Source organism: Typopeltis vanoorti, chromosome 19 (assembly GCF_054136105.1).
Source record: "Typopeltis vanoorti isolate ZY-2024b chromosome 19, IOZ_Tvanoo_1.0, whole genome shotgun sequence".
Lineage (NCBI taxonomy): Eukaryota > Metazoa > Arthropoda > Arachnida > Uropygi > Thelyphonidae > Typopeltis > Typopeltis vanoorti.
Genome location: NC_143567.1, coordinates 59,428,965 through 59,442,643, shown reverse-complemented (window position 1 = coordinate 59,442,643; position 13,679 = coordinate 59,428,965). Strand labels below are relative to the sequence as shown.

Here is a 13,679-nt window from a genome sequence, read left to right as displayed (position 1 = left end):
TGTTCCTACCCATTTTGTCAGTCTGTATTATCATATGCAAAGTGACAAAAAGAAATCTATTTCAATTCAATTCACTGTGGGCCTTCCTGGCTTGTCTCTTTGCTTATGTAATTCCAAACACACAACAAAAATTCAATATTCAAAAATTAGCTTACATTTTATGAAGTATTATTTTCCCACAATTTTTAGTGCAATAAAAGTTAAGTTTTGAATTTTATGTTTCATTTAATTTTCATTTAAATTTTGAAGTGGTTGAGAAATTTTTCATTTCATTTACAATTACTTGATTATGTAAATCACTAAAATTAATTAGCAAACTTATGTTTGTAATGCTAATTAATACATGGAGATATATCGATTTACATAATATCTGAAAACTAAGATTTGAAAGGAATGAAGTAACCTTGGAAAATGTAAGGCTGATAACCAAAATGATATCAGGACTGTATAATGTTGGTTATGAAAATAGACTAAAGATGCGAAAACTCTAGAGTTATTATTATTATTCAGGCCTCCATGGAGTCAAAAGACTCATCGTGGGAGGTCCTTCCTAGAAAAAACAATGTCTATCATACCACTCCTTGAAGTTATTGACCATTCATGCTCTTGCCACTCTATCAATGCATTCCACAGTTCAACCACCCTCCACACAAAGAAACCACTCCTCACCCTCTTGCTCACAGCTTCCTTTCATAACCTCCAGGGATGGCACCTTGTCCTAGCTCCTTCCCTCCTGTTCCACCAAGCAAAAGAACTCCCCAGTGTCAACCCTGTAACTCCCTCTCAACAGTTTAAAAGTCTCAATCATATCACCTCTCCTTCTTTCCTTCTTCTATCTACCAAACTTTGCAGTGCACATTCTCTCAGCCAATCCTCATAACTAACATTGTACAGTCCTGAAACCAGCTTTGTTATCTGTCTCTGCACCCTTTCCACAGTTAATTTATCCCCCCCACCTTCAAATCCTGGGGACCAAATTTGAGAACAATAGTCAAAGTGTGGTCTGATCAGGGCTTTATACAATGGAACGAAAACTCTTTTATCTCTACAGGTCAGCATCCTTCTCAGTATTACAGCAATCCTGTGGGTTACCTTCATCACCTTTCAAATATGTTCCCCGAATTTCAGTTTTCTATCAATCATCACCACCAGCTCTCTTATCTTCCCTACTTCCTCAAATACAGCTCCTCCAACTGAATATGCAGCCTCCCATCAATGTATCCCAAACTTCAAGACTTTACATTTTACTGCATTAAACCGACCCCAATTCATTCGCCCATCTGTCTAGTTTATTCAAATTCTCTTGCAGGGCTGCTGCATCTGCACTATTACTAATAACCCTTCCCAGCTTCACATCATATGCAAACAACTGAATATCCTCCTGCAATCCATTGACAATGTCATTGATATATAGGTTAACAATACAGGTCCCAGTACTCAGCCCTGTGGGACCCCCACTTGTAACCTTCTGTCTCCTTGATGCTGCCCCACCATACACAGCTCTCTGATACATATCAGACAGCCAATCCTGAATCCAGATGACTAACCTGACATCTACACCCATGTGCTGCAACTTAAATATCAGCTTATCTTGTGGCACCATGTCAAATGCCTTTGCAAAATCCCCCAAAAAAATCAGTATATGCCTTTTCCTCATCAACTGCTCTTGTCACTTTATTATAAAAGGCAATCATATTACTAAAGCAGGAGCGCCCCTTAACAAATCCATGATGACTTTCACAGATAACATTACCTTCATCTGCCCAACACTATATATGGTCCCTCACTAATTGCTCCAGGATCTTAACAACTACTGATGAAATACAAACTTGTCTATAGTTAGACACATCCAGTCTGCTACTGCCCTTATGCAATGGCACTATCCTACCTTCCTTCCATGGGTACCTTTCCCATAGCAAGACTTTCATTGAAAAACCAGGTTAATGGAGCTGTCAGTTCTTTAGCACATTCTCTCAAAACTTGTGGCAAAATTCCATCTAGTACCACAGCTTTATTGACATTGTATTTTACTTGATGGGAAAATACTTGATGTATTTTCCCCTTCTCCCAGGCACCTATTCCCACAAGATGCCAACCTGCTGGATAGAAGACAAGGAGCAGATATATGATTGAAACATTTAAGCTTATTAAATGCTGTTTACTGGATTGATACTGGATAGATTTTTCATAAAGTAGTACAAGGGGAAGGAACATGGATAATGACTATCCCTAGAAGTTGCGAAAGAAGTAGGTGAGTAAGAGAGTAAGAAGTGAGTTTTTGCCTGGAGAGTTTTAGGAGCATGGAATGCTTTACCTGACATGCTGGTGAGAATGTAGACAGTGAATGAGTTTAGGGAGCAGTGTGAATGAGTATATGTTGTCTAGAGTGGCCCTCTAATAACAAGTCTTAATTCCATGTAGGTCTAGAATAATTATAATAAATAATGTATTTCAATAAAAGAAAACAGCTCTGTTTTGTGATTAAAATAGAAATAAAGTAAAATAACCTTTCATTGGACCAAAGTAGGAATGCAGTGATAAAAAGGTTCCTTTGTTTTGTTGATGAAAGCATAGTACTATGAAAACAAACAGCACATGCAACAAAGGCACTAACATTAAAAATTTAATATGGATCAATTTGGAGGGGAAAAAAAAAAAACTACTGACTGGATGAGTGACTGTCATGAAGAACTTAATTAATTGGAATGAAGTACAGAGTGTGAAATGTACATTTCACATGTGTATAAAATGTACATGTGTATAGAATTTAAAATATAGTTGAAAGATTTTTACTCATTCATGTTAGTGAAATATGAGGAAAGTAGTTATATTAATGATAAAATGTAACTTCAAAAATAATAGTTTTAGGCGTATGTTTGTGTATTGTTTTTACCTCTTGGGAATTGTGCACTATCCGTGGAAAATGATGTATCTGGATTTGTAGATTTTGGACTTACTTATACCACATGAAGAACAAGAAATTACTTTTTCTTGTTCTTCATGTGGTATAAATATTTTATATTTATTACTTGGTTATATAACATGATTATTAGTTTATACAGAGTGACCCATAAATTATGAAACATTCTGTAGAAAAGGCCTGTCTTTGTGTAGCTCAAAATGGAAGGCATTTATTTGACTTGGTTTTTCATAACTGATAAGCAAAAAATCTGGTGATGTGAAAAACGTATGCAGTGCTTCACAAAGATGAGCCCTTTCCATGGCATATTCTGTAACTTATGAGACACCATGTATATCATACAAAAATTAAAGTTTAAATATTTTTTTATCTTGTTTCAGATAAAAAGTTATACTCAAACATTTCAAGATCTTGCAGCTGCAATTCAGAATATGAATAAAATACTCATATCTTCAAAAGCCAGTTTTGCAATCTATAGCCTTATACCCAAGGTGAATTTTTAACACTTTTGCCATTCTTGATTTAAAAATATACAGTGATCTGTCAATTATCCGACCTTTAAATGAATGACTTTCACTTATGTAACTGTTGAATGTTACTGTGTCAAATGACTTCTGGTACAGCACCATATAATTGTACACCTTCAATTATCCATTCAGCAAATTGCTCTCTCACTGGTTGAATAATTGAGGGATTGCTGTATTATTATTATTATTGTACAGGTGCCTCCATATAGTCCAAAGACTCATCGTGAGAGACCCAAATTATCCACATAGTCTATCATACCTCTCCTTCAACCCATTAACAGACAAAACACTCACAACTGAGTCTGGCAACCCATCCTACTCATTCACAACTCTCCAAGCAAAAAATCTAGTCCTCACGCCCTTGCTAACCACATCTTTATTCAACTTCCAGGGATGATCTCTTTCTAGCCCCCCTCTAGCCAAGTGTGGAAACATTTCCCCTGTATATCAATCCTATAAAACAATTTAACCAACTTAAATGTTTCTATCATATCCCCCTCTTTTTTTTTTTCCTATCAGTCAGCTTCTGCAGTCCACACATCATCAATCTATCCTCATGGGGGCATTCCACAGACCACTCACAATCTTGGTCGCTCTCCTTTGAATCTCCTCCACTGCTTCCTCATCACCAAGAAACCCAGGAGACCAGACCTGAGCACAGTAATCCAGATGTGGATGTATCAAGGCCTTATAAAGGAGATAACAACTTCCTTCTACATGTTAATGTGATCTTCAGTAGCCAAGTAATCTTATGAGCTACCTTAGCAATCTTAGCAATATGTCCTTTAAGCTTTAAATCTGTCTCCCACCATTCCTAAATCTCTAGCTTCATCTATTGCCTGGAGTACAGTTCCCTCAATGTGGTACACAGCTTGTAATCTATTTATCCCAAAATGCATAACTTTACATTTCTCCACATTAAACTGACACCCATTATTTTTTGCTCATACTGACAGCCTATTTAAATCTTTAAAGATACCAAGCAATTTTATAAACTTGGTTTTAATCCTTTTTCCCAAGTAGATAAGTCAAGTTTGCACCTGAAGTATTTTCTAGTCTGAAGCAACTTGTGGAGTAAGCTCTGATCACTTTCCTTAGTATCTCCCATAATGCAAAGCACATCTCCTTGCAGGCATGTATGATGCTATGCTGTAAGTATACGTATGCAGATAAGTTTGATGCTATAAAAAAAAAAAAACTTTCTACATCTTTCTCTCATCCTGAGATTTTTATTTAATAAGGTCAAAACACCCTGTGGCAACTTGTATAGGTAAAATTTATGAGTTCTGCATTACTTCAACCTTGGCATCTCAGGGTCTGGCTCCCACTGATGAGACCCAATAAAGGTCAAAACCGGTCTGGGTAGTGGCCCTTCCCTTTATCATAGCATCATACATGTCTGCAAGGAGATGTGCTTTGCATTATAGGAGATACTAAGGAAAATGATCAGAGCTTACTCCACCTTACTATCACTAGTTGCCTCAGACCTGAAAATACTTCAGATGCAAACTTGACTTACCTGCTTGTTTGCTTACTTGGGGAAAAGAATTAAAACCAAGTTTATAAATTGCTTGGTATCTTTAATGAATATTGTTCCCAAGGTAAAAAACTTTCTACTGCCTATTTAAATTATCCTGCAAGCTTTCCACATTGATCTCTAATTTTGCATCATCAGCAAACAACTGAATATTTCCTTTCAGGTTATTTCTTATATCATGTATGCAAGCATTAAACAGGAGTGGTCACAGCACTGAATCTTGCAGCACACTACTAGTCACCTGCTTTCACATGGATTATGCTCTTCCATATATGATTTGATATCTGTCCAGCAGCAACCCTCTTATCCATTTAACCAGTGTTATATCCATCCCTATTTCTTCTAATTTGCGTAACAGAGTTCCATGTGGCATTCAGTCAAATGGCTTTGCAAAATCCACCAAAATCATCATCTAGCCATTTCCTTTATCCAATTTCTGCTACTCTATTATAAAAAGTTAATAAATTACTAAGGCATGACCAGCCCTTCACAAAAGCTATGTTGCCCCTCACACATTGTCATATTTTTATTCACCCATTCTTGAATTCCCTTTTTGACCAATTTTTCCAGTACTTTTACCACCATGCCTGAGATACTGATTGGGCTATAATTTGTTACCTAGTCTTAGAACCTCTCTTATGCAAGCAAATTATTTTGCCCTCTTTCCACTCTCTTGGAATTCTAACAGAGCTGAGACTTGAAGAGCCTAGCCAGAGGCATTTCCTTTCCCTTGCACATTCCCCAAAACCTGAGCTCATATCCCAGCTAATCCCACAACTGTATTACCATTGAGATTCTGCAATATGCTAAGAACCTTCAATTCATCCACCTCTATTTCCCACATTAGTATTTGTCATATATGTTACAATAGTGACCTCACTTGAATGATATATCCTTTCGAAGTGGTCACTCAGTAACTCAACTATTTTATCTGCTTCTTTCACCTCATGACCATCATCACTCATTAAGGTTAATCTTTCATAATCATTCTTCCTCTTACTTGCCATGTAACAAAAGAACCTTTTAGGATTTCTTTTGACCTGCTCAGCTAGATTCTTCTTGTAATCTGATTTTGACTTCTTTGCCATGCTGGTACCTTTCTTCTTGTGCCTTATACTGTTCATGAGTTAACTGATCACCTTTCTATTTATATATCCTCCACAGCATTTTCTTCTTCTGCAGTTCATGCTTAATGATATTATTAATCCATCTAACTCCTACCTGATTAACCCTCCTTACCTTAGGTATATAGTTTAATATTGCTTCCTCTAGATGACCTTTAATTATCTCCCATTCATTACTAACATCCTTAACTTGCAGTATTTTATGCCATGGCAAAAATTCAATCTTCCTCCTATGCTTGTCATAATCACCTGCTTTGTAGTTCCACATATACCCTTTCTTGGCAGAATATTCCTCATGTTTTACAATCTCCCAAATCAAGACTGCATGGCCACTTTTGCCAGTCGGAGGCAATTTGGCCACTTTGGTTATAAATAGCTCTTCTGATCGTATGACCAGGTCCAATACTCTCACACCCCTAGTCTGCTCCATTACATGCTGCTGCCTTAAGTAATTATCTCTCAGTAGGAGTATAAATTCCATTTCTTTCTAGCATTAGTATATAGAAACTGCAACATCCCTTTAGGCCCTACCCACCTTTATTTCCTGAATTGACTACTCTATTCAATATTTTTGCTCAAGAAATAGATTCTGCACTTGGTCATTCTAACACTTACTCACCTCATGGGTGCCTTCATACAAACTCACTTGATTCTACCCTAATTGCTTAAGTTTTCCTGAATTTGTGCTTCAGCATGTTCAGTGAACAAAGCTCTCTCTCTCTCTCTCGAGATACCTCAAATCAAAACCATTTAGATGCAGCCCATCAGCATTATACAAATCCTTCTTTCTGTCAAAACAGACCACTGATCCACAAATTCTGCTTCATTCCTGCTGCATAACCTCATATTGATTCATTTGCTACCAGTGCCCTCCTCTTCACTTCATCTCTATCATATTATTATTGTTATTATTACATCACACCTCCAGGGAGTCCAAAGACTCATCAAGGGAGGGCATCTACTGTATAACTCTTCATCTCACTACTCCACCAAAACCTTCATCATCACCAATGCCATCTACCGCCGACTACCACCACTAGTACTTTCACGGACAATCACAACATCCATGCCCATGCCATGATTTGAACCTGCAGCCTTTTGGCTGGAGAGCGGATACGCTAACCACTCGACCAACCTGGCCGGCAAAGCATGGCAGGGCAGGAGACTTGCAATCTTCACCTTCTTGCTCATCAGTTTTGCTTCTTCTGACAACTCCTTTACATCCACCCTCATAGAATACTTCTCACCTCTCAAATCATTTGTGCCAACCAAGACAATTAGTTGTTTCACCTTATCTTTTTTGCATCTGGATGGCATAACTAATATTGTGAATTTTTGCACCAGGGAATCACTATTTTGTTACACTCTCATTAAGTACTCCCCTGATCATTGAGTTTCCATACATAATTTTCTCCTTGTCTTTTTTTTCTCATTTGTTCACTTGGTCTTTATTATTACTTTGGACCACCTGTTTCTTTCTCTTCTCAGCACTACTGATCTCTTTCCACTTCTGCAATTTTTCAATTTCGCGCTTTGTCCTGTGAAGGATAACATTCATGCGTGCTATTTCTTTATTTATGTCAATTTCATTCTCTTCTATTTCCACAGCAGCACATTTGACATATTAATTCTGACATTTTCCATCCTGCTGTTGATACTGTCCACTCTACTAACATTTGCTCTGTTCTTGTCATCTAAATACTCTCTTTTTCAAAAAAGAGTGTCTATTAAATGTTTCAAAAGTGATTTTTTCAAAATCACTTTTCAAACATTTAATACACACTCTCTCTCTCCAGTTTCAGTTTCTTTCCACATATCCTTTAATTTTCTTGACGAATACATCTCACATTCACTACACTGCACAAAATCCTGCAAATTCAAATCAACCCACAATGTGGTCTTTGCTGCCATTGTTCTACCATGCATTGGTGCCATACTGACAATATCATATTTAAACAAAAAATAATAAAAATAATAAAAAATACAAGATTTACTTACAAGCTAATAATGCAGTCAATCACACACTCATTTAAAACAAAAGCTACAATAAGTTAACCTAATATTATCAACTAAAATATGAAAAAAGTACTTATCCTTTAGGAGCACTAATAACCATGCAACACACATAATATGCTACCTGATGGCCCTCGTTACTTAGTTACTAATTAAGAATACAATTAAATCTATGAGCAATGATTTTTATTCTTATTATTATTAACACCAGACCTCCATGGATTCAAAAAACTGATTATAGGAGGTATACACTGTCACACCAAACTGTGCTTGATATTCATTTGGCGGGTCTGCATTCACTACCCTTCCATGCAATGCATTTTACTTACCAGCCACTCTCCATGCAAAGAATATGCTTCTCACTCCCTTGCTTACACTCTCCTTATACATTTCCAGAGATTCTCTTGTTATGCCTCAGTCTCCATTCTATGAAAAATTTCTTTCTTACCCGATTAACAACCCATTATTAACATATATGTCTCAAGGATATTCCCTCTTCTCCTTCTCCTCTTCTTTCTCCTATTCATGAGGCTTTGCTAATTCATTCCCTCAGTCTGTCTTCATACCTCACATTCCAAAGACCAGATATTATCTTATTCAGTTTTTCCCCAGACCCTTTCTAATATATTATCATTCTCATGAAAACCAGGTGGCAAAATTTATGCAGCATAGTCAAGGCATTATACAATGGAATCATGGAACAAATAACATCATTGTTATAATCCTGTGTGATGACTTCACAACATGTGCAGTATGAGCCTGTACTTCCAGTTCTTGTCCAAGTGTATACTTTCCATCCCATCCTTTCCTATCAAATTTCAGAACCGGTAGTTTCACTTACTTACCCACTTATATAATCTGAATCTGTTCATATTCTCCAGTAGTAACTTGCTGGTACCTATCTGATAGCCAGTCCCATCAGCTATCCAACTCACTAATCTAGTATCATCCCATTTGTTCAGTTTAATTACCAACTTATTGTGTGCCAATAACTGCTGTATAGAATATAGTTGAAGTATTCAGTGAGAATTTCATTAAGGTATTTCATCATAAGTGTGACAATTTGAGGAGCTTGGGTATAGAGGGAATTGTTGAGTGACTGGTGGTGGTGAGTAAGCAAGAAGTACACGAGCAATTGAGTAAACTTGATTTTAATTAGGTAATAGAACTTCATGACCACCATATGCTTTAAGGGAATGTTCCAGTGAGTTAACAACTGTTTTGATTGAAAAGAATCTTGAACACTGCAAGTCCCAAAAGGAGGGGAAATTGGATAAAATTGTTTCCCTTCATGAAGATGATAGGGTGATGAGAATGAAACTTTGAATTATAGGCTGTTCTGTTTGTCTGAAATTGTGATGAGGGTGTTGGAGAGGCTAGTGTGTACAATGATCCATAATTGGGTTGAGAACATCATATTGTTAGATCTGAAATAGGCGACTTCAATTTTACATGACTTCACCATTCCAGAATCTCACAATCAACAAAAAAAAAAAAATGTATATGCATACTTATCTTTTAACGCAGTGTAACTTTGTTTTTTTTTTGTAACAACATCTTGTATGATAAACTGTGAATTATGTGAATTTAAATTAATGTATCTATATGTCTAGCATGAATGTAAGTCAGCAAAAAGGGGCAGATATGAGAGAAATCATTAGTGAAATGTTATAAATGAAAGAATGCATATTATTCAGCAACATAGGGCAAAGATCGCCCTAATACTATAAGAGCAGCGCAAGCAGATTTCAGCAAGATCAACCGTAGGCCGTCAATGAAAAGGTCATCGACGTAAAACATTAGCAGAGAGATAGCGCCCAGCTCAGGCGAGCACGGGTAACCCACGTGGCAATAAGATCGAGATAACCAGAGTCGAAACAAAGAAGGAAGGACGGAAGAAAACTGATAAAGAATAGATAAGTACTCTCACTTGTTCTAGTCCCTTTTGAGAATTGACAAACAGTGTTAAGAGAATGCATCTTAAAATTTGTAATGGAAGAAAGAGTGAAGAACTAAGATTTATGTAAATGACTATGCTTTAAAAAAAAAAGAGAGAACTTTAAGAACTTTCAGTTAGATAGAGATTCTGTCGTAATTAATCCGAGAGAGATTATAAATGTGCTAAAATGCCTAAATGTCCAATTGAGCTGTAATTAAGAATGTATTATATGTTGAGTTATTGAATTTGCTAACATTTTGAAGTCAATGCATAATTGTTTTAAGAGTAAGAGGGTGAGAGAAAGGTAGAAGATTAAATTAGAATTGATAACTACTTTAACTTGTATGGCATTATATAATGAGTTTAATAAATATTTTGATTCCTTACATGTGTTTCTGATCATGATGACTGACCCTGTCCCTTCAAAAAACATCGAACCTGTGATCTTGTGTGTGTGTGCGGGGATACCCCCAATTGAAAATAGTAGGGCATGACTGCAATAAAATAAGCCAGAGAACCCAAGGCTTCTAAGAATTCAATTAACATTATTAGTGGCACCTGATATTCTATGATTATCCTAAAGGCTGAGTTTATCTCTAACCTTAAGGCCCAGGCTGGTGCAGCTAAAAAATAAATTTTGCCTGAGTGACCAGGATAACTCATGGAATTCAGGGAGCAGGTAATTTCTGGTGGCCCTTAGAAGGTTAAATTACATAAGAAAAGGTATAAGAGAAGCGAGACATAACGTTAAGATTAATATTAATGAAGATCACATAATAATGGCGCAACCGACTTGACAAAGAGGTACATGCGATAGAATTTGATATAGTGGCTGAAATATTATTATTATTATTATTATTATTGTTCCGGGAAACTCCAAGGAGTCGACAGACTCATCGAGAGAGGCCCTAACATCATGTCAAGAACAACTATTCAACATTCACACAGTATCTATCATACCTTGCCTTGAACTCATTCACGGTCGTAGCACCCACAACAGACTCTGGAAGCTTATTCCACTCATTTACCACTCTCCAAGTAAAGAACCTAGCTCTAACACCCTTGTCAACCACGCTCTTGCCCAGCTTCCATGCATGGCCCCTAGTCCTCCCACCACCAGTCATATTTTCAAAAATATCTTCTGGATCAATCCTATAAAAACCCTTCAGTAATTTGAATGTCTCAATCATATCACCCCTCCTTCGCCTATCGTCCAATTTCTGCAACCCACAAATCTTCAACCTATTCTCATAAGGTTCATTCCACAGACCTGCTATCATCTTGGTCACTCGTCTCTGGACCCTCTCCACTTCCTCCCCATCACGAAGAAACCCTGGTGCCCATAGCTGGGCACATAAGTCCAGATGGGGTCTTATCAAGGCTCGATACAGAGGAACAACAACTTGTTCGTCTCTGCATGTTAAAGTATTTTTCAGAAGCCAAGTGATTTGGTGAGCTGTTTTAGTTACTTTTGCAATGTGCCCCCTAAACTTCAACTCCCTATCCACCAACACTCCCAAATCCCTGGCCTCATCAATCTCCTGGAGTATGATTCCACCAATGCGATATACTGCTGCTATTCTTTTCACCCCAAAGTGCATAACCTTACACTTTGCCACATTAAATTGACATCCATTTTTCCTAGCCCAGTCCTCCAAACTATCCAAATCATCCTGTAAAATTTTGACATCTTGTGCACTCACAATTGCTCTACCCAACTTTGCATCATCAGCAAACAAGTGAACACTTCCTCTCAGATCCTTTCCAATATCACTGATGAACAAATTGAAAAGCAGTGGTCCAAGAACAGAGCCCTGTGGCACTCCACTAGTCACAAGACGTCTTTTAGACTCCACTCCTGAATAAACCACTCTTTGATATCTCTCCTTCAAACCACCCTCTTATCCATCTCACCAACCCTATATCTATACCCATCTGCTCCAGTTTACCGATTAGGGTTCCATGTGGTATCCTATCAAAGGCTTTGGCAAGGTCCAGTAGTATCACTGTAAACCCATTACCCCTATCCAGTTCAGCCGTCACTGTGTTATAAAACGTGAGCAAGTTACTGAGGCATGATCTACCCTTCACAAAACCATGTTGTCCCCCATACAATATCCCATTTTCATCTATCCAATCCTGTATTCTTTTCTTGACTAATTTCTCTAAGACCTTGACAATGATTCCTGATATGCTAATCGGTCGGTAATTTACAACAGCAGTCTTGGAACCACCTTTATGCAGTGGAACTATTTTCCCCTCTTTCCACCCGCTCGGGACCAACCCAGACCCGAGACTCAAATTAAACGAAATGGTCAAGGGCACTGACAATTCATTAGCTGCTTCTCGTACAACACGAGCTGGTATACCATCCAATCCCACAGATGTATTGACATTGAGGTTATGCAATAGACTACTCACCTCCACTTCATTAACCACAATTCCCGTATAATCTACTGGTTTATTCGTTTCTGCAATGTCACCACCTGGATGATATACTTTTGCAAAGTGCTCACTCAGTAACTCAACTATCTCAACTGATTCAGTTACCTCCCTACCATCGGCATTCTTTAAAATCAATCTGCCATGTACATTTTTCCTTTTACTTGCTACATATCTAAAAAACTGTTTAGGATTCTCTTTAGCCTGCATGGCCAATGTTCTTTCGTAATCCTTTTTTGCTTTTCTTACCACACTCGTCACCCTTCTGGCCTGTGCTTTATACCGTTCATGCGCCTGCCGGTCACCCTTCTCCTTAAATTCCCTCCATAGTTGTTTCTTTTTTTGCAACTCAAGCTTAATGGTGTTATTCATCCATTTAACCCCTACCTGATTTATTATTCGGACTCTAGGTATACAGTCAGCCATTGCTTCATGCAAGCACTTCTTAACTACCTCCCATGCACTATCAACTTCTAGTCCTTGCAGTTGTACATGCCATGGCACTGAACCAATCAAACTCCTAAGCTTGTCATACTTTCCAGCCCGATAATTCCACATGTACCCTGTCTTAATTGAAAATTCTACACCTTTAGCCACCTCCCAAGTTAAGACCCTATGATCACTCTCACCGATTGGTGGCAATGTGGTCATATTTGTTACAGCCAAATCCTCAGATGTAATTACTAGGTCAAGCACTCTCTGACCCCTAGTATTTTCCATTACATGCTGTCACAGATAGTTATCCCTTAATAACCGCATAAAATCCAGTTCCTTCCTCCCGTGTGTCCTCTCCTCACTCCAATCAATGCGACCATAGTTGAAATCTCCCATAATAATCACCCTCCTTCCACCCATTTCTTCTATTTGCTTGTGCATTACCACCATCTTTTCCATCACCTGGTCTATAGCAGCACCCAGTTGTATATTTAGTTCTGCTAGCCACAATCTCACACCAAATGGCCTCAAATGTGCTCTTTTCTCTATCCTGCAATTCAACTTCTATTCTCCTTGGCTGGAGCTCATCAGCTATCATCAACAATACTCCTCCCCCCATTTTATTCTCTCTGTCATTCCTGAACACACTATACCCATCACATTCAATCCCACTAGTTATATCATCTACAGTCAGCCATGTTTCACTAATACCTATAACCTGTGGTCTGGAAGTGCCAACCAT

General features: G+C 37.8%; 1 protein-coding gene across 4 annotated transcripts in view; it reads left to right on the top strand.

Moving 5' to 3' along the window:
- Window positions 1–13,679, top strand: part of LOC150096152 (uncharacterized) — a 520,274-nt gene that overhangs the window by 254,224 nt on the left and 252,371 nt on the right. For all 4 annotated transcript variants that reach the window (XR_016549966.1, XM_090409454.1, XM_090409453.1 and 1 more), the window contains exon 10: window positions 3,301–3,411. Coding sequence is in view for 3 of the 4 variants with exons in the window: in XM_090409454.1 (XP_090265580.1) it covers window positions 3,301–3,411 (111 nt within the window). In the remaining variant the exon portion in view is untranslated. The remainder of the gene's footprint in view (window positions 1–3,300; window positions 3,412–13,679) is intronic.